Genomic DNA, 24,902 nt, shown 5'->3' on the forward strand with positions numbered 1-24,902 from the left:
TCATGAACCAAAATATATATTTTTGTTTTACCTCAATGGCATCGTGGCGCATGCGAGTTCAAATAATCCGGAGAATGTATTCATGGTAATGTTATGTATTGCTCTTAGGACTGCGTGATTAATTAAGGTAATAATGAAACTTTAATTATGGAGTATTGACATTCAAGCCCAAGCTGAGCTGCAATTTGTTAGAATTATCTTCCCTATAAACCTTGAATCTGTTGGCATCTCAGAAAGAGATGCTGGTGATATCCTTGAGCTGGAGAAGGGCACTTCAGCGTGCGCGTACTTTATTAATACTGAATTATGACCAGACATAAAGCTCTTTGACCAGAAACCAGTATTCTATATTGAATTAATGAATTGAATGCTATCATTATGTTGCTTGTTACACTTATTGGAAAATGAAATCATTTTACTTTGCTCATGTTATCTTTATTATCTCTACTTAACCAGTGGATTGCACTGACATCACAACCATCTGTTCCTCGAAACACCCAAAGGCTATTATGAAGAGAGGGTGTGTGTTTCAAAGTTGGATGACTCTTATTAGTCTATTGGAAAGCCTCGCAGTTTTCAGTGATCTCAGTGATGGCAGATATTCTTTTGGCCCTTTCGCTCTGACATCCGAGCTTTTGAATGTGATATTTAATATCACAGCACATCACAGATTCACTTGCAAGTGCAATATCCACCATTTGTTTTAGTCCATACTGTGCAGATCCTGTTGTTTTTTTTTTTCTATTCATTAAAATTCTGTATTGTCTGTTCGCCGAAAATACATGCTTTTAAAAATATATAAATACAAGCAAATTAAAATGTGTGTGTATGCATTTATATAGACAAATACATCAGTAGCATCACTGGAAAAACAAGACAAAAACTGAAGAGTAAAAATAAACATTAGGAGGAACGCCAACTGATCTAACTCAGCCAACTATTTCACAAATTAGGCTTAGAGAGTTATCCAGTGAAATACAGATGATGCTGTGTTGGTGATACTGATTTATATCTGTAAAACAAAACCTGAACATTGGGTTTGGGTGTATGATTCAGTGATGCAGCTTAAAGCCCTCAGGCTAACCTGCTAATCCTGCTGGATGAAATATACCAAAAGTATTGTAAAACCACTACAGTACATTCCTGTGTGATGTTCAGGTTAACAGTTGGCTGTACAATAGGCAGTGTTAACAAGTCTAATTAAGAAAAAAAAAAAGAAAAACAGTCAGTCCTGCATCCTGAATGGTAAAAACAAACGAGGTGACTAATCTCTGTGCCCCGAAACCACTGCCAGCAAGTCTTTTCATTTCATTTCTGTCACAAATCCTCCAGAGAGCCACTGGGAGCCGCTGAGAAAGCAGCTGTGATCTTCTGTCTCAGCCCTGCCATGGAAATTAAGATGGCCTCCTGTGGACAAAAAAAAAAAAAAAAAGGGAGAAAAAATGCACCAATCAGAAAAGACGGATCAAATTCTAATCACCTACAGACGTTACAGGCAGCGAAAGCTATCCAGTGAGTGGAAAATTACCTCTCCTCACCTGGCTTCAACCACAAAATATTTCATAGAGAGAATGCTATTGATGAGTTTTTTAATGACTTTTGAATTACATAGTGAGAAAGAAGCAAATGTGTTTGAGCCTTGGTGTTCCTCAGTACATGAATGATCAGCAACATTAATTTTTTGAGTGTGGATACACAGTGTATGTAGGCTAAAGGTCTGGAGTTGAGTGTGTGTGAGTGATTCTTTCAATCCACCAACACCTCTGTGCCCCTCACCTCTGTGCGAATGGTCCTGCTGCCCTGTGCGGGACAGGTGTTGAGGTAAAGGTCGAATAAAACACTCGGGTCAGTGACGTCCAGCTTCTGGTCGGCGTCTACACTGGCTTCCAATCCCTGCAGGCCGCCGAAAACTACCAGAAGATGTCTGAAGATTAAAAGAAAAGGAAACAGGACAGAGAAATTAACAGCAGAAAAGTAAAATGCAGTTCTTTTATTATTAGTTATAATATTTTGTCTGATATACTAATGTAAGGTGTTATGAATCGCATTGTGTACGAAAGGTGCCATGCAAATAAACTCGCCTTCTTGGCATGTTCACAAATATATTTCTGAGATCACACCTCACTGGCTCAAAACTTACTTAAATGGCGACAGGGGTGTTTGATCGATGTCGTTGCCTCTCTCTGATGTGCCGATTGTCAGATCGTACCCGTCTTTATACGGACCTTCTGTGAAAACGTCACCTGCAGCGACAGAAAGGACGGCAAAGAAGTTGAAGCGATCGCAGCAGGGTGATCCTGCAGGGCTGCATGTGTAACACAACCTGGTGGGTTGTGGGTGGAAAGACAGTATTTTGGCGTTTTGTCCAAACTGATTGAAGAAGTCCCTGGAGTGTGTGTGTGTGTGTGTGTGTGTGTGTTTGTCTGAAACTTAAGCTTGTTCAACCTACTGAGGCACGATGCCAGGCGGACACTGTAACCCCAGTAGAGGCCTCCTTCTGTCCTGGGCACATGCGGGGCGACCACCACACCTTTATATCGCTTGCTCTCTGAGGATCAGTGGACACACACACACACACACACACACACACACACAGACACACACACAGTTAATCACTGTGCAATATTTCTGACCACCTCCTCCAAAAACACATCCACAACACTGAAAAGATTAGATTAATGGACAGAAGTACCCTTGTTTTGTGTCTTAATGAGCTGCACCGTGACTCGTAGTCCAGACTGCAGCTGCTTATCGATCTGAACCTCCTGAGGGACACACACACACACACACACACACACACACACACACACACACTGTCAGGCCACTGAAGGCCAAAAGTATTTTGTATCACAGTGGAACATCCACATCAGCTACTCTGTCGTATCACACCGTCCTGCACCCCCCCAAAAAAACAAAAACATACAGCGTGCTCACCTTCCTCATTCCACAGTTGACTAAGGAACCTTTTCCTGGTTTGGTCGGCCGGTCGAGGACGATCCCCTCCCGGTATTCCAGTTCCTCATCTATCCTCATGTGGTGAGGACTGTCAAGAGGATTAAGCAGACCTGGAAAAACAAACGACATGAACGTAAGAACGCAAAGAAAGTTTTACGCTCCATCTGCATCTGATGTAGAAATGTAATCCTTATACAAGTATGCTACATCATGATCCACCTCAGCCTTCCCCTTTCTGTTCACAGCTCATATTTAACATTTATTTTATGCATTCATTTGACGGGAACAATATAGACAGACATTGTTACATTAAGTGATGCAACCAATGTAGTGTCCGTGGTTTGGCTTTTAAAGGCATAATAAAGACAAACTACAACAACGAAGAAAAGAAAAATATAGGATTATGTTTGTGTTTATGTATACATATATAAGTACACACATGTAGACATATATACACACATTTATTATTACATATGAATGATGAAAGTGTGTGTGTGTGTAATGAGTGCTCACAGATTTGGTTCTATATGGTTTCTCGCTTTCTGCATTATGCCCTGACCTCATTTTCAAGTGCACTATGCAAAACAGATTAGCAGATGAGGAGGTGGATTTTTGAGGTAGAACAGGGGCTGCATTTACACGTACATTAACATTTTGCATTCGCATGAGTTTTTCTTGATCCAGTTTAATGCCAGACATGAATAAAATCTGGAACAGATAAAATTACCGTACCGGCATATTGTAAATCTTGATGCTTCGGGAAAAACCACTTGCGCAGATACCTGGAAGGGAAGCAAAGCATAATCAGAATCTGATAAAATAGTTTTTTATTGTGACTTGACAAGTGAGTCAAAGTCTCTACTCACTGTGGACACTCTAGGTATTGGAGAATTCTGGCAAGCTGAAGGCAAGCCTGTCCCCTCTTCCCAACACCTTTGTATTCCCCCTCCACACTCCTGTAGGGTAAAAAAAACAAAACATCTTTCTTTAGCTTTCTGTTGGCTTAACCTCCCTCAGCCTAAAGTGTGTTGACCGTACTAACTACACTTGTGGACTTACGTGACGTGTTCTCCCTCCTCATCGAACACGATGATCTCATCGACGCAGAACACCGCACAGGCTCTGGCGATCTGGCCGGCCAGGTACGTGCGGAGCTCTGCCGACTGGGCGTTGTCCAGGACGGAGCCTGGCAGGGCCACGCTCACGGTGTACGTCCGCCCTGAGACGCACAGATCACAGTGACACTCATTACAGCGTCTGTCATCATTTCACCCCTGAGGGATACGTGGGCCTGATCCATGAAATTATGAGCTCACCTTTGTGGCTGTGGCTCTGGAGTTTTGCTCTGTTGGCTTCTGCCTCTTGCTGCTTCTGCTTTTCCAACTGTTTGACCAGCTTGGCCTCTTTTCTTTGCTTCTTAGCCTCATTTCCTGCGATTGAGGAACAACCAATCATGGCTTAGAAAATCAGATATGTTAAAAAGTGAAGGCATACAATGATGTGGTATTTATAACAGAAACTGTGTGAATTCTATGAATGTAACCGATTATTTTACTTAGCAAATGAGAGATTTGCCAAGTGAAATAACTAGAGGACTATGACTTTTCTGACTAATTTGATATTGAATTTCTGGGAGAAACATATAAGAAAATTGCTTATGTATTTGAAATTACCTTGAAAATGACTCGTAACTGTGCAAGATACTTTTGCCCATCTAATATTAAAAAGTATACAAAATCAAAATTATTGCAAAATCTGTGGGCTGGGCTGTTAATTTTTTTTTTTTTTTTTTTTATTATTATTAAGGCTGAGCAGGAAAATATATGTTGTTACTCATCAGTCTAATGGATTTTTTTTTTTTTTTTAAGTGTGACTACATTGAGGGTCTACTACAGTCCTTAACTTACTGAGGACAACAGATTTCTGTATGTTCACTTTAAGAACAAAGAAATAGTCATTTTTATAGTATTATTCAAATAAAAATGTTATATATCTGCAAAGGAAGGCGTCATTTTACAGCCTCTGATGCTCAAACATTTCCTTTCGTGTCAGTGGTTTCCGACCACATGCCATAGAGCCCCACAGGTCTGCAGGTTTTCATACCAAGCAAACAATAGAGCAGCTGATTTCACTGATCAGATCCTCCTCTCTAACTGCTGGTGTTTGGTTAGAATGAAAAGCAGCAGACTCTTGGCCCTCTGGCACGTGGTTAGACACACTGTGTGACTGCAGCGTGGTGCAGCTAGAACATAACAGACATGCTTTGACACCTGTCTCTGGGTCAAGAAAAAAGTTAAAAATGGTTGGACAACACAGTTTTAGGGTGTCAATCTTCTTATTCACCATGCAAGTAAATACAAATGGGAGACAGTGACAACATTGACTCATTATACTCTAATTTAGTTATTTTACTACTTCTACAATCTGGACTAAGTCATGCTTTTATCTTCTTTTATCTTTCTTTTCCTGCTCGCACTACAGCAACCAAGAGCCTCTCAAATGTCTGAAACACACACACACACAGGCCACTTTATTAGGTAGACTGCACAACTTTCCTGCTTCCTATAATGCTCAGGTTCTCTTTTTGTCACAGTAATAGAGGTGTTCATTCAGTTCTATGTTTTGCACTGAGCTCATAGTCAGTGCTGCTGGTGTACTGCACTACATTTTATTGGTAAGTGTTTCCACTATTCTGCCCCCCTAACTGTATATAAATACGGAGGACAAAAAATCAGAAACACCTCTCAATATAATGTAGTCCAGTACAAGACCTCTGCAAACTACAACCTCAATTATAAAAATAGAATTAAATTTATACATTCTCCACAATGTCAACACAAACTGAACATTATAAACTTTGTTAAAAGGTAAAATTTATGGCAGAGCTGTTGCACTGAACTGCATTAGCCTATACAGGTGGAGCTGATAAAGTGGACACTGAGTGTATAATGTCCCAGAATTTTGTATCTTTACAACAGCACAGAGTTTAAAATGTATTTTCATCTTTAGACACTACTGTGTTTTTAAATGTGCTGCAATGTGATTATTGTTATTGACCAGATCTTTGTGACTCTTGCATGGCATTTATCTGCATTTGATTTTTGCTGTCATTTCATGTGTTTTGATCACTTCCAGCTGTGTGACAGTCCACGCGGTGGCGCTGTTTCGCACAAACCACCAGCGACATGCAGCACCGTATCAATAGTCTCAAACGGATCAATGCAAAGTATCTTACACAAGAACACAATTCCTTTTTAATTAATGGCAGAGGAGTTTCTGCTGAAGAATCAGACCGAGGGGCTCTCGAGTCCTGCGAGCTGCTGCCCTCAGATTACAACACCAGCCTGTTTGTATGAAGAGTGCCATACAAATACAGTCTGATTGATCGATCGATTGATTGATTGATTGCTCAGCAGAACACAGATGCCGCTGTGGGCTCCTCCAGCTCCAGCAGCACCTGTCGTCCAGCTGACAGGTGTGTTTTAGGCTGTTTACTCACGTTCTGCCTTCCTCTTCTTCCAGTCCACCTTGCCCTCGTGCTGCACGACGTAAAAAAAAACGTGGGAGCGATGAGGAACAACAACAAACAATAAACATGGAAATGCAAAGATAATTACCAAAGTGTAAAAGTCTAACACGACAGTAAAACCGTACCTGGAAGGATTCTAGTTTGGGTTTTTTCGCTACGCTGCCGGTAGACATCTCTGTATGCACTAACACGTGAACTTTGTTTACTTCCGGGTCACCATCGGAACTTCAGAGTAAAAGCATATCTATCTGCCTATACGCACACATACATATCTACAAATATGTGTATATCTACGTATGTGTGTATAATAAAATCTGTTTTTATCTGTTTTTGCAGTGAATATTACCATTGGAACACCATCGGAACTTCAGAATAAAAGCATGTCAGTTTTTAATTATCTATCTATCTATCTATCGATCGATCGATCTACACACACACACACACACACACACACACACACACAAATACATATACATATATAAAAAGTTGTATTAATCTGTCTCTCTTTTAGCATTTCATAAATCATAATTTTAAAGATTACAAAAAACAGCAACCGCACACTCAAAATAATATATAAAATATAAAATAAATATAAAATAAATCATAATTTTAACAGGGAATTGGAAGGAAGTGCAGGATTTTCTCTAGTTTTACAGTGACTCATTCACAGTGTGTGAGTGCCATCTGCTGGTCAAACTTATATCCTGCAGTCAAATGAAGTTCCACCGTAACAGGATCCTTTCGTATGTAATGCGCCTTAGCAGTTTACTACTTGTCTACAATGTTGTTGTGTTGTGGTTATATGTCAGTTAGCAACCTTATTCTGTTTCTATTATTTTATTTTTTGTATTTTATTTGTTTTGCTTCCATGAAATATGTTTATATACAGGGCAGAGGGAGTGTACAGACACTGGAAAACAGACAGGCATCACTGACAATGATTTGGTCGATACTTATGGCAAATACAAAACCCTTAATATGCCCTCTGTGTTTTCCTGAAAGCACTTCTTGATAAGTTCTTAATTTCAAGATTCAACACACGCAAATTTAAAAAATGCAATTATATTTCAGGGGTATCTCAGTTGTTTTGATTAAGGGAAAATCAATGATTTCTTGATATCCTTTAGCTTTTCAGGAGCAACTGAAATGTATTTAAAACAGCGTGTTGAAAATGTTGCATTTCTAATCAGGTTTTTATGTTTAAGTGGCGTTTCAAGGAGAGACCTGCCCGAGTTAAAGCTGTGAAAACTCACAATTTTATCTCTAAACTACACAACACCTTCTGAACCTATAAATCACCTGGCGAGAAATCACAAAAACAGGCTCATGGAAAACCAATGAAAAATGACAATATTTTGGGGTTTGTTTCAAAATCTCAAGCCGTTTTATTTGCAGGTGCAGCTTGGGGAGTCAGTGAAATGTGCGTGTGGTTCTGTCCTCCAGGATCTGTGAAGAGGTTAGCAGAGGCACATGTCATTTACGAGACACGGTGCAGAGATGATGGTAATGATGGCATCAGATCTCACTCATTCACAGCACTTTTCTGGGAGGTTTGGGGCTGCTTCACATCATGGCTGGAGGGGCTACTTTAGGGACAACAGTAAAACATGAGTTCATAAAAATCCCAAATAAATTGAAATATCAGTTGAGACTTGAGGTTTTTGTGCAGGAGATGTTTCTGAAATTTGAAGGCATCAGAAGATGTCCAGACATAAGTCACATGACACCAAAGTCAGATGATGTGTTGCAGCCATAGAAATTGAAATTAAGATAGAAAATAATAAACATGGATGGATGAATCATTTTCAGGTCATGAAGTACCACCAGTATGTTGAATTTGTGTCATACTAACTGCTAAAATTGTATGCAGTGTAAATGAGTATACTGTAGGTACTGTGTAGTGTGAGTGTGTGTTGTGCCCACTCCGAGGCAGTAGGGGGCGGTACTGCGTTATCGCGGTTGGAACCGAGTCCTCAAAAAAAGGGAAAAAGAAAACAAGCGCTACTAGAAGAAGAGGCGTGCTTTCAAAAGTATCTCAACTGAGCCTTATTGAATGAAAATTGCTTTCCAGAAGTCAAACCATCGTCAGTAATGCGAACGACTGTGCGGAGCAGACAGCAGTATTAGAGTGTATTTCGAGGGGTACGTAGCCTGTTGTCTCTTCTCTTTAGCGGCTGAAGTTAGTTTGCTGTGCGGGAGGTTAGCTGGCTGGCTAACAGGCTAGCTTCATGCTCCGTGGTCGGCGTCGCTAACGTCGAAACGCTTTTCCTCCTCGTCATGTTTGGTCTGTGGGTGACAGCCTGCCGAGACACACCATGAATGAGATCATCGACACCACAGGCGGACCAAACTTTAGTCACGTTTCGTCCCGACCTCACCGTGACAGTGTTTGTCACACCAGCCCTGTTAGACTCATAGTGATTACAGTCAGTACAGTGAGCGCTGTCTGTCAAACAGCCGCATGTGTTAGCCGGTTGTGCGATCCCATAAGGCCAGCTACCCACTGGTTCTAGCCTCTTGCAGCTGTGCATTTGATTGGGTATATTTCAAATTATATCAGTAAATAATGTACTTCCAGCTGATAAACTACCGTTCATAGGAAGTGTGTCCTCACAGTGGCTGTGTTGGTGTCGTGTCACCAGGGGAAGGCCTCTGAGTCTGGGGGGGATGATGAAATATTGGCTCTCAGACCAGGCATGAAGGCATGAAAGTAGACCCTATGATATTATGTTTCCACGGGTAGCTACTAGGGCTGGGACGATATGCTTTACGATATGATTTACTTTTATTCGATACTATCCTGGGTGTTGATTTGATACATATTGCAATTCTGCAAGTACTGCAATTCGATATTATGAGTTATTGTGGGTTTTTGTGTTTTGAATTATCCTCTAGTTTGTGATTGGGAAGTTTCATGAAGCTGAGCTTATTCTTGAATGCACAATAGGTCATTTTTGTACAGTGACATGAAATTCCCAAAAAAAAAAAAAAAAAAAAAATGGGCTCATTACAATGAAATAGCTACATGAACAAAATGGGGCCCATTGAATCCACGCGAGTCTCAGCTTTCCAGTCATCCCAAATTTTTGCAACTGAAAGACTGTTTAGGCCCCAGTCTGCACAAATACACCGTTTTACAAGAGGCCAGAAGAACACATTTGGACTGCATGGTTTGTGGCCTAAACTGCATGGGATTAGCATAAAGTGGGCATGTCTGTAAAGGAAGCCTATGGGTGCTCATACAACCTATTTTCATTTAGATATCTTGAGGTCAGAGATCAAGGGATCCCCTTGAAAAAGCAAGTTTTTCCCTCAAGAAAATTTCAGCCTAACTTTGCAGCAATGTTTTGTGATTCAGTAATTCAAAAAATGATCAGAAATCATAAATAAAAAGAATTGTGATACTCAAGTAAATCATTTTCCCCCCACCTCTAGTAGGTACCTTATTGGCAATGTCAGAGCGACAAATGTCAACCTTCTGCAGTGATTTGTATATGAAAGAAAAGTGTATAATTTTTTATCCGTCGTTAGCTTTGATCTGTCTACCCCATCAGCAATAGCTGACCAGTGTGTTTTTTTTCTGTGTCCAGATAATTTGTCATGGCTACTACTGAACAAGTTGAATCTAGTTCTCCAGAGTACAAAGGGGAGCATGGGACAGCTGACTCTGATTCAAAGTACCCATTGAAAGTTCTCTACTGTGGAGGTACACATTTTTCACTCAGTTTTATTGTGATATTTTTCCAGACTTGGACAGCATTGTTCTGGATCCATTTGTATAATGTTTGTAATGTTTTTTGTTTGTTTGTTTTCTCTGCAGTGTGCTCGTTGCCTACAGAGGTAAGTTTATCCTGCTAAGATTGATGGACAGTGTATTGATGTAGACATATGAGATATGTACGTCGTTGTAACCTCATGTATTCTGCCGTGTCTGCAGTACTGTGAGTACATGCCCGAGCCAGCCAAATGCAGGCAGTGGCTTGAGAAGAACTTTCCAGAGGTATTTGCCAGGATGAGTGTAGGTGAGTGCCATTACATACTGTAACCTCACATTTTTTCCCCCAGATCCCTGAATCCTTTACTCAAACATCAATACCTCAATGAATTATTTGATTGCTTGGCTTTAAGTGCTTGAGGAAATGATGCACATGGCCTAGTAAAACTGTTAATTGTTTGCTTGGCAGCTGCTACGGTGGGATTAGTATCATACTGTCCCATCAAAGCTCCGCAGTGTGTGGATAAACTCCACATGTTGATGTAATGTATGCACAGAGACCATATTTTCTGTGAGCAATCACACATGCAGATTTCTTCAAGCTTATAAAGAAGTTTTCTGTGTAAGTGAGTGGACAGGCTTTGGCGTCACTGCACAGGGTGCAGAGTGCAGACTTTTAGAAGCACACCAAAGGTCAGTTTTTATTGCAGCATCAAAATGCCAACTTAGCTACGCTTTAGGTTTCTGTGGTTCCTGCGTACTCTACAGAGGTGGCCACTGTAGTGTATGTGCTCCTTTCCAGAAGTGTGACTGCGCTTCGGCCAACACAGGACCACAAGGTCTATTACTGGTCCACTTGACTGCTTTGTCCTGCGTCTGTGTTTTGTGATTTACTGAGAGTTACCCTGGGTTCGAGAAGTCCCAGCTCCCATTAGGAAAAGTGCTCTCAAACACCCCTCCCAATGGGAACTCCCACTGGAGAGCTCGGCTATGATTCCTGAACCCCCACTTTGTTTAGAAACAGCGTATGATGTTAAATCATTATAGTGCATACCATGTATCAAGGCCAAGCCCTTACTGCTGTGGCCTGGGTTTGAAACTGGCCCAGGCCCTTTGTTGTATGTCACTTCCTCTGTCCTTGGCCTTTCCTGTCTCTCTATACTGTCACTATCAAATAAAGCAGAAAAAATGCCCCCCAAAAATATGTTGTCAAGTGAAAACTGTAAGGAAACGCACACATTCTAATATATATATATATATATATATATATATTTTTTTTTTTTTATTTTTTTTTTTTATTGTATTACCCCTTTGTGCCATTTCGTTTTGTGCACCACCACCTTTTTTATCTGACCAAAAAAAAAAAAAAATGCAGGGTAATGCTTTGGTCGTTAGTGATCAGTGAAGACGACCTTATGCATCGTCTCTCCCTCTTGTTATTTTTTGATTTCGTAGTTTCAGCAGCTGAAAGCATAATAAGTTATGTTCACTTGTGGGTGGCCGTGTTTGTTATTTTGTTTTCCCAAGTGGAGCTCTCTAATGTGCCCCAGTGGGAACTGGGAGGTTTGAACTGGGCACTGTCCCAGCTCCTAGGACGTCTCGAACACAGCATTAAGGCAACGTGATGCTTGTTGTCACCTCTTTTCGACCAGCTGGAACTGAGCCGGTTTGCAAATTTGTGCTGATGATGTTAACACATCCCTAAATTATTCAGGCTGCACTAAATTCAGGTGAGAAAAATCCCAAAACATCACTTTGAGCCAAGAGTGGAGTCTCAGTTTCAGATAATGTAAACAATATTGCATCCGTGTTTATCTAAAATATAGATCGATAAATAAATAAGGATGATAATGTAAGAAATAAGCTCTTGACTCTGTTGCCCAGTGTGTCAGTGATCAGCTCAGGATGTGCACTGATTCTCCTATGCAGAGCTGTAAATGCCCACACCAGCGCAGGGCACTACGGCGTAGCCATGGTGACGCTTTGCCTTAAGAGTAAAGATGCCAAGGTCAGGTTGTGTGTGTGCCCTGTGCCATGTCCCACTCTGCATCAGTGTAGTGAGAAATAGTTACGCTGCGTCATTGCTTTTGAATTGATTGTCATCATTAAGACACCACATCAGTATTAGTGCAAATTTGGGGCAGAAATAGGACAAGGGCCCCAAAAAAGCATTTTCATACAAAGGTTGGTTAGTTGTTCCTAAAGCTGTGATATCCCCAAGCACTGGGGTCCCACTTAAATAAGAAAAGTTTTCTTGAGAGCTCTGAAGCCCCACGGCCAAAACATGTTGTCTGTTTTTAATACTTAAGGAATGACATTTCTAGTTTGATAAAAGGTTTTTAACCCTCCCGCTGCCGTAGTCTCCGGGTCCCACTGACCCTAAGCCTTTCCGCTCAGGGTCCCACTGACCGGGAGACTACGGCAGCGGGAGGGTTAACTTTTGTTGCAAGTTCAAGGAGAAAAGTTTGCTTGGAAAACTTTCTAAAGCTGATGCTGATCGGTTTGAATATTATTTTGCTTATTTTACCTCTGTCGCTCTGGCCTGGCAGGGAACACACCCAAGCAGGAAACTGGCAGTGGAGAGGCTCCCCCTGCAGGCGAGGAGGAGGAAAAAAAGAAGCAGAAAAGAGGTTTGTTGTCAAATCTAATTTTGAAAGAAATTCAGAATCAATTTTGTTTTGGCTTTTTTTGTGAGGTGTTATTATGTTACTTATAACCCTAAATCTTATTCCTTTATGTTAAATATAAAAGAGGATTTCCTGTTAACCTACATGGTAAAAAGAGGCTCCTTACTACAGCCTGTGAAGTGTAGCTTCAGTAGGTTGCTCTGTCGTAGCTGCTTGCAGAATATGATTACATAATACCATCTTGAGTTTCCACATCTATGTTAATCTTGTCAGTAAGTAATTTTATTCCTTGTTATGAAGTGCAGTTAAAGTGTGAGCTATTTATTTGACTGTTTTTTAGGTGGAAGAGGCCAGATCAAACAGAAAAGGAAGCCTGTGCCTCAGAAAGTTACGATAGCAAAAATCCCAAGAGCAAAGAAGAAATACGTTACACGGGTGTGTGGCCTGGCAACATTTGGTAAGGCTGAATGTGTAATGTGTCATACTAAAAAAAATACCAGATAGTCAAGTGTGTTTTATTCTGAACATGCATCTTACATGACTGTTACCTTGCAGACATTGATCTGAAAGAGGCTCAGCGATTCTTTGCCCAGAAGTTCTCTTGTGGTGCCTCAGTTACAGCAGAGGATGAAATAATCATTCAGGGAGATTTTACCGATGACATAATTGATGTTATTCAAGAGAAGTGGCCTGAGGTAAGCTGTCTATAACTTGCATTCAGTCAAATGACATGATAGTTCATACCGTGATGATTATGGCTATAATCCACTGCTGAAGCTCCCTGCGTTTTGCATAATTGTCAGTGCACTTTGCATTAATTGGAGATAGTGTCAAGTAGATGTCTGTGGTGATGTTCCTGCGCTGATGCACAGTGGACCTTCAGTGACGCATGTTAAGTCAAAGACCACTTAACAATTTCTACAGGAGCTCCTTAAGTCAAATTATAGCATGGCTCTAATTCATCCAATGACTCCATGACTTATAGGTTTTTTGTTGTTGCTTATGATGGTGTTTTAAAACCACTGCAAATAGATAAAAAAAAAAATTGAGAATAAAGTGGTAGCATTATAAAAACATAATGCTATGAGAAAAAAGTTATTGTCCCACTGTTACAAGAATAAATTGAGAGTTTTAGGCTAACATGAGGAAGGTTACAATGTGCCCTGTTGCATTGGGATTACATGGCCTTGTTGATGAAACCGCCGCTAGCCTTGTCAATCTATAAATGCATTCAAGTCATGACTTTTATTCTTGTAGTATTACAACTTTATTCTCATAATATTGTGACTTTGTTCTAGTAAATTTATGACTTTATTCTTGTAATTTTACAGTTATATTCTCATCACATTACAAGCCTGTTCTCTTAATAGTATAATTTTATTCTCACCCCCCCCCCCCCCCCACCCCCTTTTTTTTTTTTTTTGTTTTGGTGGCACTAACAGTTGCTTGTAAAGAATGAAAAGCATTATTCATTAGCATTGTCACCTGTTGTAGACAAAAAATTGTAGACAAAAATAGGCACTCATTGACCTAAAAGGAGTGCTATGTTATTGGAAGAGGATAAAATGTTTACTAGTGTAGGTTTAAATGTAGGAGAAAGTTGTTGTGTTCAGATGGTGCATGGACAAACTTCAGATGCTGTAACACAAATGCACAGTGACAAACTTAAATATGTGAGCTCAACAACAACAACAACAACAATGATGCATTTTGTCAGACATCACTGTCGGTTTGTTTCAGATTATTTAATTATTTATTTTGTTTACAGTGTTTTTGTTGATCTTCATTTGTAAAGAGTATTTAGCCTCCAAAGATGTTACGTAGAACCCTCAGTTATAAATGTTAGCATGAGAATGATTTGTTTTAACATGAGAGATGTGCCATTCCATGATTAAATTTATGTATCTGTCCATTACAGGTGGATGATGACAACATTGATGACCTGGGAGAAGTCAAGAAGTGAAGCCCCAATATGCACTTTTACTGAGATGGATGTGACCTGTAACAACAACAGCCTGGCCAAATGTACACATTAACATTAAAAGTCATTTTCTATCTATTTTATTTACTGTATATATATTAAAAAAAAAAATCTGTTGACTTGGCCACTCATTTGGCATTTTTAGTTATCAATAGCTGCTTTCTCTCATTTGCCAAAGGTGTGGTATGTGAATTCCTCCCAAATGTTCACTCAAGCAAACTGTAGGCTAATAAATTTCAATCTCATTTGCCTGTACCCCAGAAGTCCTACGTCTTCTTGAATTGGCATATGTTTATATTTCATATAATTTAAAAAGGATTTGTTTGTTCAAGAGTAAGGATTACTGTAGCCATGACCTGTGTCTGAGTCACTTGTGTGGCCACAAGTTAGTTGTTTTTCAGGGATCCTTGCATCCCACTTGATACCCATGAGTAAAATTATTCCTGGGCATAATAGTTTTATAATGAAGACACACTCCCTAGACAAATGTATCCTCAGTCCTCCGGGTCAATTCCACATCCCTAAAGATAACACTTAGTGCACCAACACTCAGTCCACTTGTGTGTAATGATATGAATGTGTTTGCCCGTGAATTGTTTGCATGAGCGCAAACACTGACTCCCCCTCCTATAGAGGTCAGCTGGTACAGCACATCTGTTAACACTGTTAAGAGCAGCAGAGATACACTTAGGTTCACCGATGCTTCACTGCAGGTTCAAAAAATGAACGTCTCTCAGTCACATAACTGCTGTGCCTTCGACTCTCCCATCCTGGACCAGGTTCTGCCTCCGATCCTGGTGCTGGAGTTCATATTCGGTCTGACGGGGAACTTTGTGGCCCTGTGGATGTTCATCTTTCACATGGATGAGTGGAAGCCCAACTCTGTGTACCTGACTCATCTGGCTGTCGCAGACTCCATCGTACTCTTCTGCCTGCCTTTCAGAGCTGACTACTACAGGCGTGGAAAGGACTGGCTCTATGGCGATGTCCCGTGCCGGATCCTGTTGTTTCTGCTGGCAGCAAACCGAGCAGCAGGGATCTTCTTCCTCACTGCTGTGGCTGTTGATCGTTACTTCAAGATTGTCCACCCGCTTAACCGCATCAACCGCATGGGACTGGGCTACGCTCTGTGGGTCTCCCTCGGCCTGTGGGGCCTGATCGTTCTGGCCACCGGATACCTCCTCGCTGATGACCATTTCTTCTACCGTAACAACCGTACACAGTGCGAGAGTTTCAACATCTGCATGGGCTTCAGTCCCCTCTCCACCTGGCACAACACTTTCTATGTCATTCAGTTCTTCCTGCCCACTGCAATTGTTGCCTTTTGCACGGTCAGAATCACATGGCAGCTGAGAGTCAGGACTGTGGACAAACAGGGGAAAATCAAACGGGCAGTTAAGTTTATTTTAGCCGTGGCTTTGATCTTTATTACTTGTTTCTTCCCCAGCACTGTCTCACGCGTCGCTGTGTGGATCCTCAAGGCGTGGTACAACGAATGCAAGCACTTCAGGGAGGCCAACTTGGCATTCTACACCTCGGTGTGTTTCACATATTTCAACAGTGTCCTCAACCCTATTGTGTACTACTTTTCTAGCCCAGTCTTTAGTGGTGCTTTCCAGAAAGTCTTAAACAAACTGTTGAGAAAGCAAGATGAAAAGGAACAGGTTGCATCAAATGGGAACAGCGTTTCCACCATTGAAACAAGAAGGACATGAAGCCAGGTGTTGTCTTGGCCTGCCTACTACTCTCTACTCTGATTAATGATCTGTCTCAAATCTTAATTCTACTTTGACTCATGCACAGTGAATATGAGAGGCCTGGCTGTTGCAGGCATCATTTCTACAAAATCATAGTTTCTCATCAAAGGTGGAAAATCATGGAATGAAGGATTAGCACCACACAGACAAAAAAAAAAAAAAAAAAAAAGAAAGAAAGAAAAAGATGAGCAGTGAGTAATTGTAAATGAAATTCTTAGTGTATGGCATAGTTTGTGAAAAAAAGAAATTGTGAGTATCACTTCAGATATGACCACTGTAATAGATTATATCTAAGTGTATGAATATGCATATCTATCTTACTTTTGCTCTCTGTGCATATATATAGAGAGAGAGAGAGAGAGAGAGAGAATCCCTTTCTCCCTGCAAATGCTGGTTAGTTTACATAATTTAAATTATTCACTTCATGTACTATCCACAGCATATATCGATATCAGAGACTTAATCTGTTGGTACAAGTGCAGTCACTGGCAGAGTGACTCCAGGCTTTGGCCGCAGCCACAGCGAGGCTCAGACAGTTGCCTTAAAGTGCTGTCGGAAATATGGCAATTTTGATTTAAACGGACATGAACGCCATAACAACGTTGTAAACAGTACTGGGAAAATGTGAATTGCTGTAATAGGCGAGTTGCTGAGATGCTAACTTAAAAGGCGGAGAGAATGGCAGTTTTATCAACACTTCATGTAAGAGCAATGTGGTTTATTATTCTGAATTGTTTGTCAATCTAGCTGTTGTTGAACATTTCAGCAATCACGCTTAGTTTGAACCGTGACTGTCAAACTGTTCCAGTGGTTAATTAAACATTTCTACATACCCGATTCACATGTTGTCCTCATTATTATGGTGCTGCAGCCCATATTATCTTAAACCAGCTCAGTGCGCGACATATTACAATTACGGTGCCGGACATCGTATGGAGTACCTGAAGGCAGCATAAGTTTCCAAGGTGACGTCAGAGTTGGTCGGGCTGGGCAGCGGAGAGAGAGCTGCTTGACAAATCTACTGTTGTAAGGTATGCTGCACTTTTTCCACCGCATCATTTACAGAGAGCCGTTCAACCACAGAGACCAAGTAAGCCATCACAGAAACTTTTCTTAGGCGGGCGTGTCTTTGTTTTGCTTTTACAGTCTGTGAGTAGCTCGCCAGTTGCGCACCGTTAACCTCAGTAATGCTATCTCGCTAATCTCTAGCTAGCTAGCTCTCGCAGCCAGGATTGCATTCCAGCAGGGACTGGGAGCTGCAGGCTAATGGAGACAAAAATACGGCAAGGAGGGGAAGTTTGAACACTTGGAAAGCATTGTGATTAACCGCATCGTGACACATTTAAGGTAGTATAATGAAAATAAATTTATACTACGTTAAGGGGGAAAAAACTGTTATGGTGAAGTCACATCCTTACAGAGATTCCTTATTGCAGCAAGAGTGAGCCCAGACACAACACTCCCATGTATTTGTAATGTAAACTAATACGCGCATCTGTGACGATATCGGAAAACTGTGCTTTTCTAATGCTTGTCTCACGTAAAGCTTGAGTCAAACCAGTGCTCCTCTGTGATGCTCCCAGGCTCACGACACGACATGTTCATTTTTGACAGCTGTAGGTGTGCATGTTGTTTTGGTCTGGCCGTGCTAGCTGGGCGGGGTGGAGAGAAAGAGAGAGAGAGAGCTGAGCTACCGTGAGCTACCCTCAGCTGACATGACATCTCGTTTTACCTGGTCGTTGCATTCTGCCATTAGATGATGCATTATCGCTGTTATCCTGCCATCTTGTCATCATTACACTTTAACTAGAACAACAAACGTTTGTGCACGAGGGGAAAACAGTCCTCTGTCAAAATACACCTTTGTTTGGATGGCATACCAACAGGGAAGCCTAAAGGCGCACTACCCATGATGAAGGTGCTCAAACAAAACACATTAGCGTGGCTGGTGTGTAAACATCTCCTTATTGGTGTAGAAGCTAAATAAAGGCTTTTTGTTGGTGAAGAGAAGCCATTGTTTTTTTTTGTTTTTTTTTTCCTTGATGATATTGTGTTCTGAGACACATCCATAGGGCAGCTATTATTTCTAGTCTTGATCATGTCAGGACATCGTGGTATGCATCATTAAAATGTGCATTGCTGGGAAAGGCTGTCAAATAAATTATGAACCGGAGCATATTTTAGTCACAGTTGACAACCTGCAAATGTATACTGTGATGACAGTGATGGTGATAATAATAATAGTTTTCAGCCATTTCAGTATGGACAATACACTGAAGTTGGAGGAGGGGAAGCAGAATAATTTAGGATGTACATACAGATGCTTTTGACTATTGACTTACAAAATTTGGTGAGAGACACTCACCGTACGGCAGCAGCAAGAACTGACCTGCAGAAAAGGTTTGCCCTCCCATTTGAGGGTTTTGCCAACAGCAGAAACTGGAGGCAAGATTGATATAGATTGATGTAAGAGTTTAGCCATTGATTTTCAGGGAGGCATGAGCAAGGACATTTTTTCAAAGATGAGTCTTCATATTCAGGCTGGGCAATATGGATAAAAGCAAACTTTACCTAACTAACTAACCCTAACCACTTTCCTCAATATTGTAGAGATGACTATTGGTGCTTCCACAAAATGTTTACACAGTGACATTTTTGTTAACGTTTAGTAGGTGGATGTGATGCCCAAGCAAGTAGAGACAAATAATACAACAGCTAGGACAGATTAATAAGTTCAGAAAATGCATTGCTTTACTGTAACACAGCCTTAAAAACCACAACAAGACAACATTTATGCCACATTATGATATTACAACATCCAAAATCCCAGATGATATGTCACTATATTAATAATATTGATATATTGCCCAGCCCTACCTCATATGCACAGTTTTGGGCTAGTTTATCCACAGGTCGTTGTTGGCAAACTGTGATGTGAGGTGATCTTTTCTGTCCTGTATTTGGACTCCTCACAGTTGGCAGTCAGTCCCACTGGAGTTGTTTCATCCACAGACTTGCAAGTGTAATCAGACAGTCGACAGAAGATGTAGTCAGTGATTTACGAGAGAGAGAGAGAGAGAGAGCACAGTAGTAGGGCATAAGTTCTTGATAATCTGTCTTCATTCTTGAACTGAAAAGTACCTGAATTTTCTGTTTTGTATTATGCAGTATAGATGTTGCACAAGCGACCCTGTTGATTTCCCTCCTGATGGTGTTTAAACAGGATTGTCAGTTGTCCTAAATAATACTGAATCTTTTTGTAGTATAAAGTAAAACGTGTCATAGCCTTCAGAGCCCGGTCTGTCCCATGCTTTTCTTTTATAGTGCAGTTCTGCTTTTCTTGTGTGGGACATTGCTGTGGCTTTGTTTTGGTGTACAGTGTCCCCTCTGTGTTGTATACTGTAAGTGTTTGTGAGTAAGCAATGTGCATTTATTGTAGTTAGGTCTCGCTATTGTTTGGATATTTACTGTGTTCATACTGGTATCAGTACCATGAATATATATCTACAGCCTATTTTCTGTTTTTTGATGCCCAAAATAAATAACCCCTCTAAAATCATGTGGAGATGTATCAAAGACTTTGTCAGTTATGTAAACAATGTCTTACATGCAACACTTTTATTTTGGGTTTTCTTGTCTTGATTATTATACTCAATGGTTGATTTCTTTGGTGGTATTCCTATTTGTTGGTTTATTGTATCTCTACTACTATGTTTTGATTTCATGAGTTTATTTAATTGCACTTTAAATGTATTCATTTAATTTATTCTTTCTGCCGTACTTGGACCGACATTGGTACTGAAGTGAAAATTTTGGTAGACAACACTAATCCTGAGCTGAGTGCTCCCATACAAATGGATTATTTCCAGCTGTGTAGTTATTAAAGAGGGAAAAGTACTTTCCATTAGCCTGATACTGGCAGGTACAGAGAGTTGTGTGAAAAAAGGACATCTTTAATATAAAGTGACATCGCTCTGTCCTTGCAAAATGGTCTCTTCTTAGTGTTGTTTCATTATCTCTCTGAATGCATTGTATCCGATTGAATGATACCTATTTCTGTGGCGATCAGCACAAAGTAAGGGACATAATGAATAATTAAGTAGCTGTCTGTAAAGTAATCAGTAAGCCTAGTCTAAATTCCTAACACAGCCTTAGAAGCTGTTTGCTACTGTGGCTTGCTGTAATACCAGAAATAACATAGCTTAACAGAGAGATCTTTTTTATTTAATCTGATAATATTCCTACAAAGACTTAAAATTGTGGACTTAAGTATAGTACCAACCCAGATACCTTGTATAATGTCCTTCTAAAACTGATTATAGGATTACTGTAGTGCGTTTTCATTTGGATTTAATCAGTGTACTGTTTTTTGTTGTTGTTGTTGTTGTTGTTTTTAGGTTTTCAGTTCCACTCTGGTCGGGGCATTGTTAGGTGGTGGGGACGGCCTAGTCCCCCACCTTGATCAGGCCAGACACCCCACAGGTCCCCAGCCGGGGGCAGACAAGGAGCCATGAGTACAAGCAAACCCAGTGGGCTCAAACCTCCCAGCAAAATAGGCCGGCCAGCAGGTGTGCCAGCCAGGACATCCCCCTCCTCTGGTGAGAACCAGAAGAAATTATACAAATGATAGATGAGCTACAATAACTGTGGAGAACACAATGAGTAATTAAGTGTTTTTATTATAGTAATTTTAGTGTTCATAATGTTATGTCAGCATGTAATGAGCAAAGATCACACTCAGTTCAACCTAATATTATTTGGCTTGTCTGCACATTGACCACAGGCAGTCTTTAACAGGAAACATAAAGGAAACTACTGCTTCTTCCATTTTTTGATGGTTTCCCTTTCACCTCTATTGTATTTACTCCATTGTGGTCATAATATGTGGCAAGTCCCCTTAGATACTTTGCATTTTAAAAGTTGCACAAGTATTTTCTTTGACAAATTCTTTAAACAAACAGAGCATGTTTTCTGGCTTCAGTGCCTTAGTAAGTGTGCACCAATTTATTGTAATGCATCTTCATGTGAAGGAGGATTTAGAAGAACAGGTGAAAGCAATTAATAATCAGCTACATTGGAGCCTCATCACAAAATCTATTCACATCACCCACCGAGGAAAACAAACTTTTTACATTCATATATAGATAAAGATACAGATATAGACATAGATACATATAGATATATAGATGTAGATATAGATTTAAGTGTTGTTTTGTTAATAAAACTGTAAGTGATAAAACTGTGACTGGTCTAAACCATCATTACTTTTGTGAAGAAGCTCCGATGTCGTCTATTGTGTGTTACTGTCACCCGTTCTTACTCAGTCTCAATTAAATGGAGGTACATTACAATTATGGAATCATGGAAAGGTTTGGGAGTTTATTTGGCAAATACGTGTAGAAATCCTGGTTATATGACACATACATACATGCAGGGGTAGAGATGCCATGTTGGTTGTTGCAGTGCACTGGAGTTAGATGATCTTCAGAAGGACTGAATAGTGTCTCTAAAGCATGATTGTGATTCCAGGCACTCCAAAACCACTTCCTCCAGAGAAATCCCCTGGCAGTGTGACCTCCCCAACCCAGGATGGCGCCGGGGACTTTCAGATAGGAGAGAGGGTGTGGGTCAACGGCAACAAGCCTGGCTATGTGCAGTTTGTCGGGGGCACACAGTTTGCCCCTGGGCAGTGGGCAGGCATTGTGCTGGATGAGCCTATTGGGAAGAACGATGGATCAGTGGCAGGCGTCAGGTACTTCCAGTGCGAGGATGGGAGGGGGATTTTCACACGGCCTTCAAAACTGTCCAGGACTGCACTTCCAGAGAAAGAAGTGAATGGTGGGCAGGCCAGTCCAGCACAAGCAGCCCCCGCACCAAGCGAGTCTGCACCTACTGGCACTACCTCAACTGGTAACACGGGCAAAATTATCAGTGAAAATGCAGGTGAGTATTGACATAAAAAAATTCTGATGTGGTGTAGCATGATCTAACCAGGTTATTTTCCAGGATCAGTACCTGTTTCATTTGTAAGCACAATGAATACTGTATCTGTGGTTCAGTTCAGGGCACTGGCATAAAGACAAGTGGCACAATAAATCGAGCGCTCACAGCCAGCGAGTCATTGTCTAACCTTTCAGAGACAGACTCAATGAAGAAGAACAGAAGAGAGCTGAGGCTGGGAGACCGTGTGCTGGTAAGAGCCCAGTTTAAAGGAAAACTCCAGTGTTTTGGGCAAAATAGCCTTTGGAGCATCCCTTTAGTTGCAACAGTTGACTTTTGAGCAGCAGACTTTATAATTACGCTGTCTTGACATACATTGTGTCTCTATTTTTTTTCTGTCTTTTTGTGTAGGTTGGGGGCACCAAGGCAGGAGTTGTACGGTTTCTGGGAGAGACGGACTTTGCCAAAGGAGAGTGGTGTGGAGTGGAGCTGGACGAACCGCTCGGCAAGAATGATGGAGCTGTTGCAGGGACGAGGTAAAGCAAGCACGTGAGACATAAAAAGTCACATTTTAACATGTGACTTTTATCGCAAGTAGGAAACATGCATTCTAACACAATTCTGCATCACTTATAAAGAAAATCAACAGATATTCATACTGTGGAGATTTGGTCTGATTGTATGGTGAAACTGCTCTTTCCATTTTCCTCTCAGATACTTTCAGTGCATGCCCAGGTATGGTCTTTTTGCGCCAGTCCACAAGGTGACACGTATTGGCTTCCCGTGCACCACCCCCACCAAGACTAAGAGCTCCAGGAGGAGGTCCACCCTCAAGAGGAGTCCCAGTGCCTCCTCCATGAGCTCGCTCAGCTCTGTCACCTCCTCAATCAGCGGCAAACCCAGCCGAGCAGGACTGGTAAGACGCAGAGCGCTATCCTCCAACACTACCATCTTCCTTCTGAATGATTTCTCCCCTCTACTCACTTTCCTTGCATCCCGATCTTCTGTCTCCTTATGTCATATTCCCTTTTTTAAACTGTTGTGTCATCACAGGGCTATTATTATTACAGGATTAAGGGTGCAACCATTGTAATTTTTGGTGATCTTGGAAGTGAATGCTGTTTTACTATGTCACACTCTTAACTTGCTCTGGAAAATGGCATCAGCTAAATGCCTAAAGCGTAAAATGTCCATATAACTGTATCTGTTTTCCATCCAGCTGACAGAGACATCCGCTCGGTACGCCCGTAAGATTTCTGGGACCACAGCGTTGCAGGAAGCTCTGAAGGAGAAGCAGCAGCACATTGAGCAGCTGCTAGCCGAGAGGGACCTGGAGCGATGTGAGGTTGCAAAAGCAACTAGCCATGCAGGAGAGGTGCAGCAGGAGCTGGCCCTGCTGAGAAAGGGACAGGATCAGGTCAGAAACTTGTACACATCAGTATTACCAGCTGCTATCAGACAAGAGCAGAGGCTAAAGTAAGATTAGATCAGAAACATACAGTGTGGCACAAATCTCACTTACCTTTTCTACCCAATAATTGTCATTCACATATTTTAATGTTTATTTCCACCACAAAGGTGAGAACTGCTCGAACAGTCATTTAGTCAATACATTTAATTTATGAACTGGTTTTCTTTCAACAGTATATCAGTGTACTTTTATGTAGACAGACTGCAGCACTGAGGCGAGTAGCTTCATGCTGCAAGAGCTACATTTTCTCAGCGCATTATTAGAATACTGTGGTGTTCACTGTAAATGTGTCCCCAGCCTGTTGCAAATTGCACTGCAACAATCACATTAGAAATGGGACTTTTTAAAATATTGGCTTCATTGGTACCACTTTGTAGAACTGCTGAATAACGGCACTCCACGATGAACTAGTGTTGTTTTTTTCCTTTTAGATTGCATTGTATTTAATTAGTACTTCACAGTAGAAGTAATGTAAGTTTTCTAATGTCGTCTACGTAATAATTTTGGTAATGATGATGTTATGTATCATATTAATTATTATTGTCATGTTGCTGCTAATAAAACTACTACGTTATTTGTTTTAACATGCCAAAAATGTATTATTAATTTATATTAATGTAATGTGAAATTGTATTTTGTGTGTGTGTGTGTGTGTGTGTGTGTGTTAGTATGCCATTGAGATGGAGGCAAAGTTGGACCAGTTGCGTTCCCTGGTGGAAGCAGCAGATCGAGACAAGGTGGAGCTGCTCAACCAGCTGGAGGAGGAGAAGAGGTGGGAGCTCTCTGTTAGCCTGTAGAGTGTACATGGGACATGGACACCGTTAAAGTCAGAGGTGGAGCCCGTTATCTGATACTGTGGACCACCACTAACATGGTTACACTAGGCTTTCAGTTTTCTGTGCAGCTCCATCACATATGTACAGATAC

The 24,902-nt window shown here is 41.0% G+C and overlaps 4 protein-coding genes across 7 annotated transcripts in view; 3 read left to right on the plus strand and 1 right to left on the minus strand.

The window, feature by feature from the left end:
- Positions 1-714: 714 nt before the first annotated feature.
- spout1 (SPOUT domain containing methyltransferase 1) lies at positions 715-6,727 on the minus strand. The gene is made up of 12 exons (XM_030065607.1): positions 6,610-6,727; positions 6,455-6,494; positions 4,272-4,385; positions 4,015-4,174; positions 3,822-3,911; positions 3,688-3,737; positions 2,935-3,065; positions 2,693-2,765; positions 2,450-2,548; positions 2,141-2,243; positions 1,777-1,924; positions 715-1,407 (listed from the first exon to the last, which is right to left on the minus strand). The coding sequence occupies exons 1-12, from the start codon at positions 6,655-6,657 to the stop codon at positions 1,318-1,320; spliced, it is 1,146 nt and encodes a 381-aa protein (XP_029921467.1). The 5' UTR covers positions 6,658-6,727; the 3' UTR covers positions 715-1,317.
- A 1,741-nt stretch (positions 6,728-8,468) lies between these two features.
- Positions 8,469-14,926, plus strand: denr (density-regulated protein). The gene is made up of 8 exons (XM_030065611.1): positions 8,469-8,626; positions 10,075-10,190; positions 10,305-10,324; positions 10,422-10,506; positions 12,749-12,829; positions 13,167-13,283; positions 13,382-13,521; positions 14,745-14,926. Exons 2-8 carry the CDS (start codon positions 10,085-10,087, stop codon positions 14,787-14,789), a joined length of 594 nt encoding a protein of 197 aa, XP_029921471.1. The 5' UTR covers positions 8,469-8,626; positions 10,075-10,084; the 3' UTR covers positions 14,790-14,926.
- A 234-nt stretch (positions 14,927-15,160) lies between these two features.
- Positions 15,161-17,387, plus strand: LOC115369094 (hydroxycarboxylic acid receptor 3-like). Its single transcript, XM_030065608.1, has one exon. The coding sequence runs from the start codon at positions 15,530-15,532 to the stop codon at positions 16,520-16,522; it is 993 nt and encodes a 330-aa protein (XP_029921468.1). The 5' UTR covers positions 15,161-15,529; the 3' UTR covers positions 16,523-17,387.
- A 146-nt stretch (positions 17,388-17,533) lies between these two features.
- clip1b (CAP-GLY domain containing linker protein 1b) overlaps positions 17,534-24,902 on the plus strand; it is a 29,479-nt gene continuing 22,110 nt past the window's right edge. For 2 of the 4 annotated variants that reach the window (XM_030065603.1, XM_030065606.1), the window contains exons 1-8: positions 17,566-17,654; positions 20,962-21,162; positions 22,094-22,507; positions 22,624-22,757; positions 22,916-23,040; positions 23,219-23,420; positions 23,724-23,921; positions 24,644-24,747. In XM_030065603.1, the coding sequence (XP_029921463.1) occupies positions 21,075-21,162; positions 22,094-22,507; positions 22,624-22,757; positions 22,916-23,040; positions 23,219-23,420; positions 23,724-23,921; positions 24,644-24,747 (1,265 nt within the window). In that variant the 5' untranslated portion in view covers positions 17,566-17,654; positions 20,962-21,074. Of the gene's footprint in view, positions 17,655-20,961; positions 21,163-22,093; positions 22,508-22,623; positions 22,758-22,915; positions 23,041-23,218; positions 23,421-23,723; positions 23,922-24,643; positions 24,748-24,902 lie in introns of all 4 variants that reach the window. The other 2 variants (XM_030065604.1, XM_030065605.1) reach the window with 2 other exon arrangements.

This window comes from Myripristis murdjan, chromosome 12 (genome assembly GCF_902150065.1).
Source record: "Myripristis murdjan chromosome 12, fMyrMur1.1, whole genome shotgun sequence".
NCBI lineage: Eukaryota > Metazoa > Chordata > Actinopteri > Holocentriformes > Holocentridae > Myripristis > Myripristis murdjan.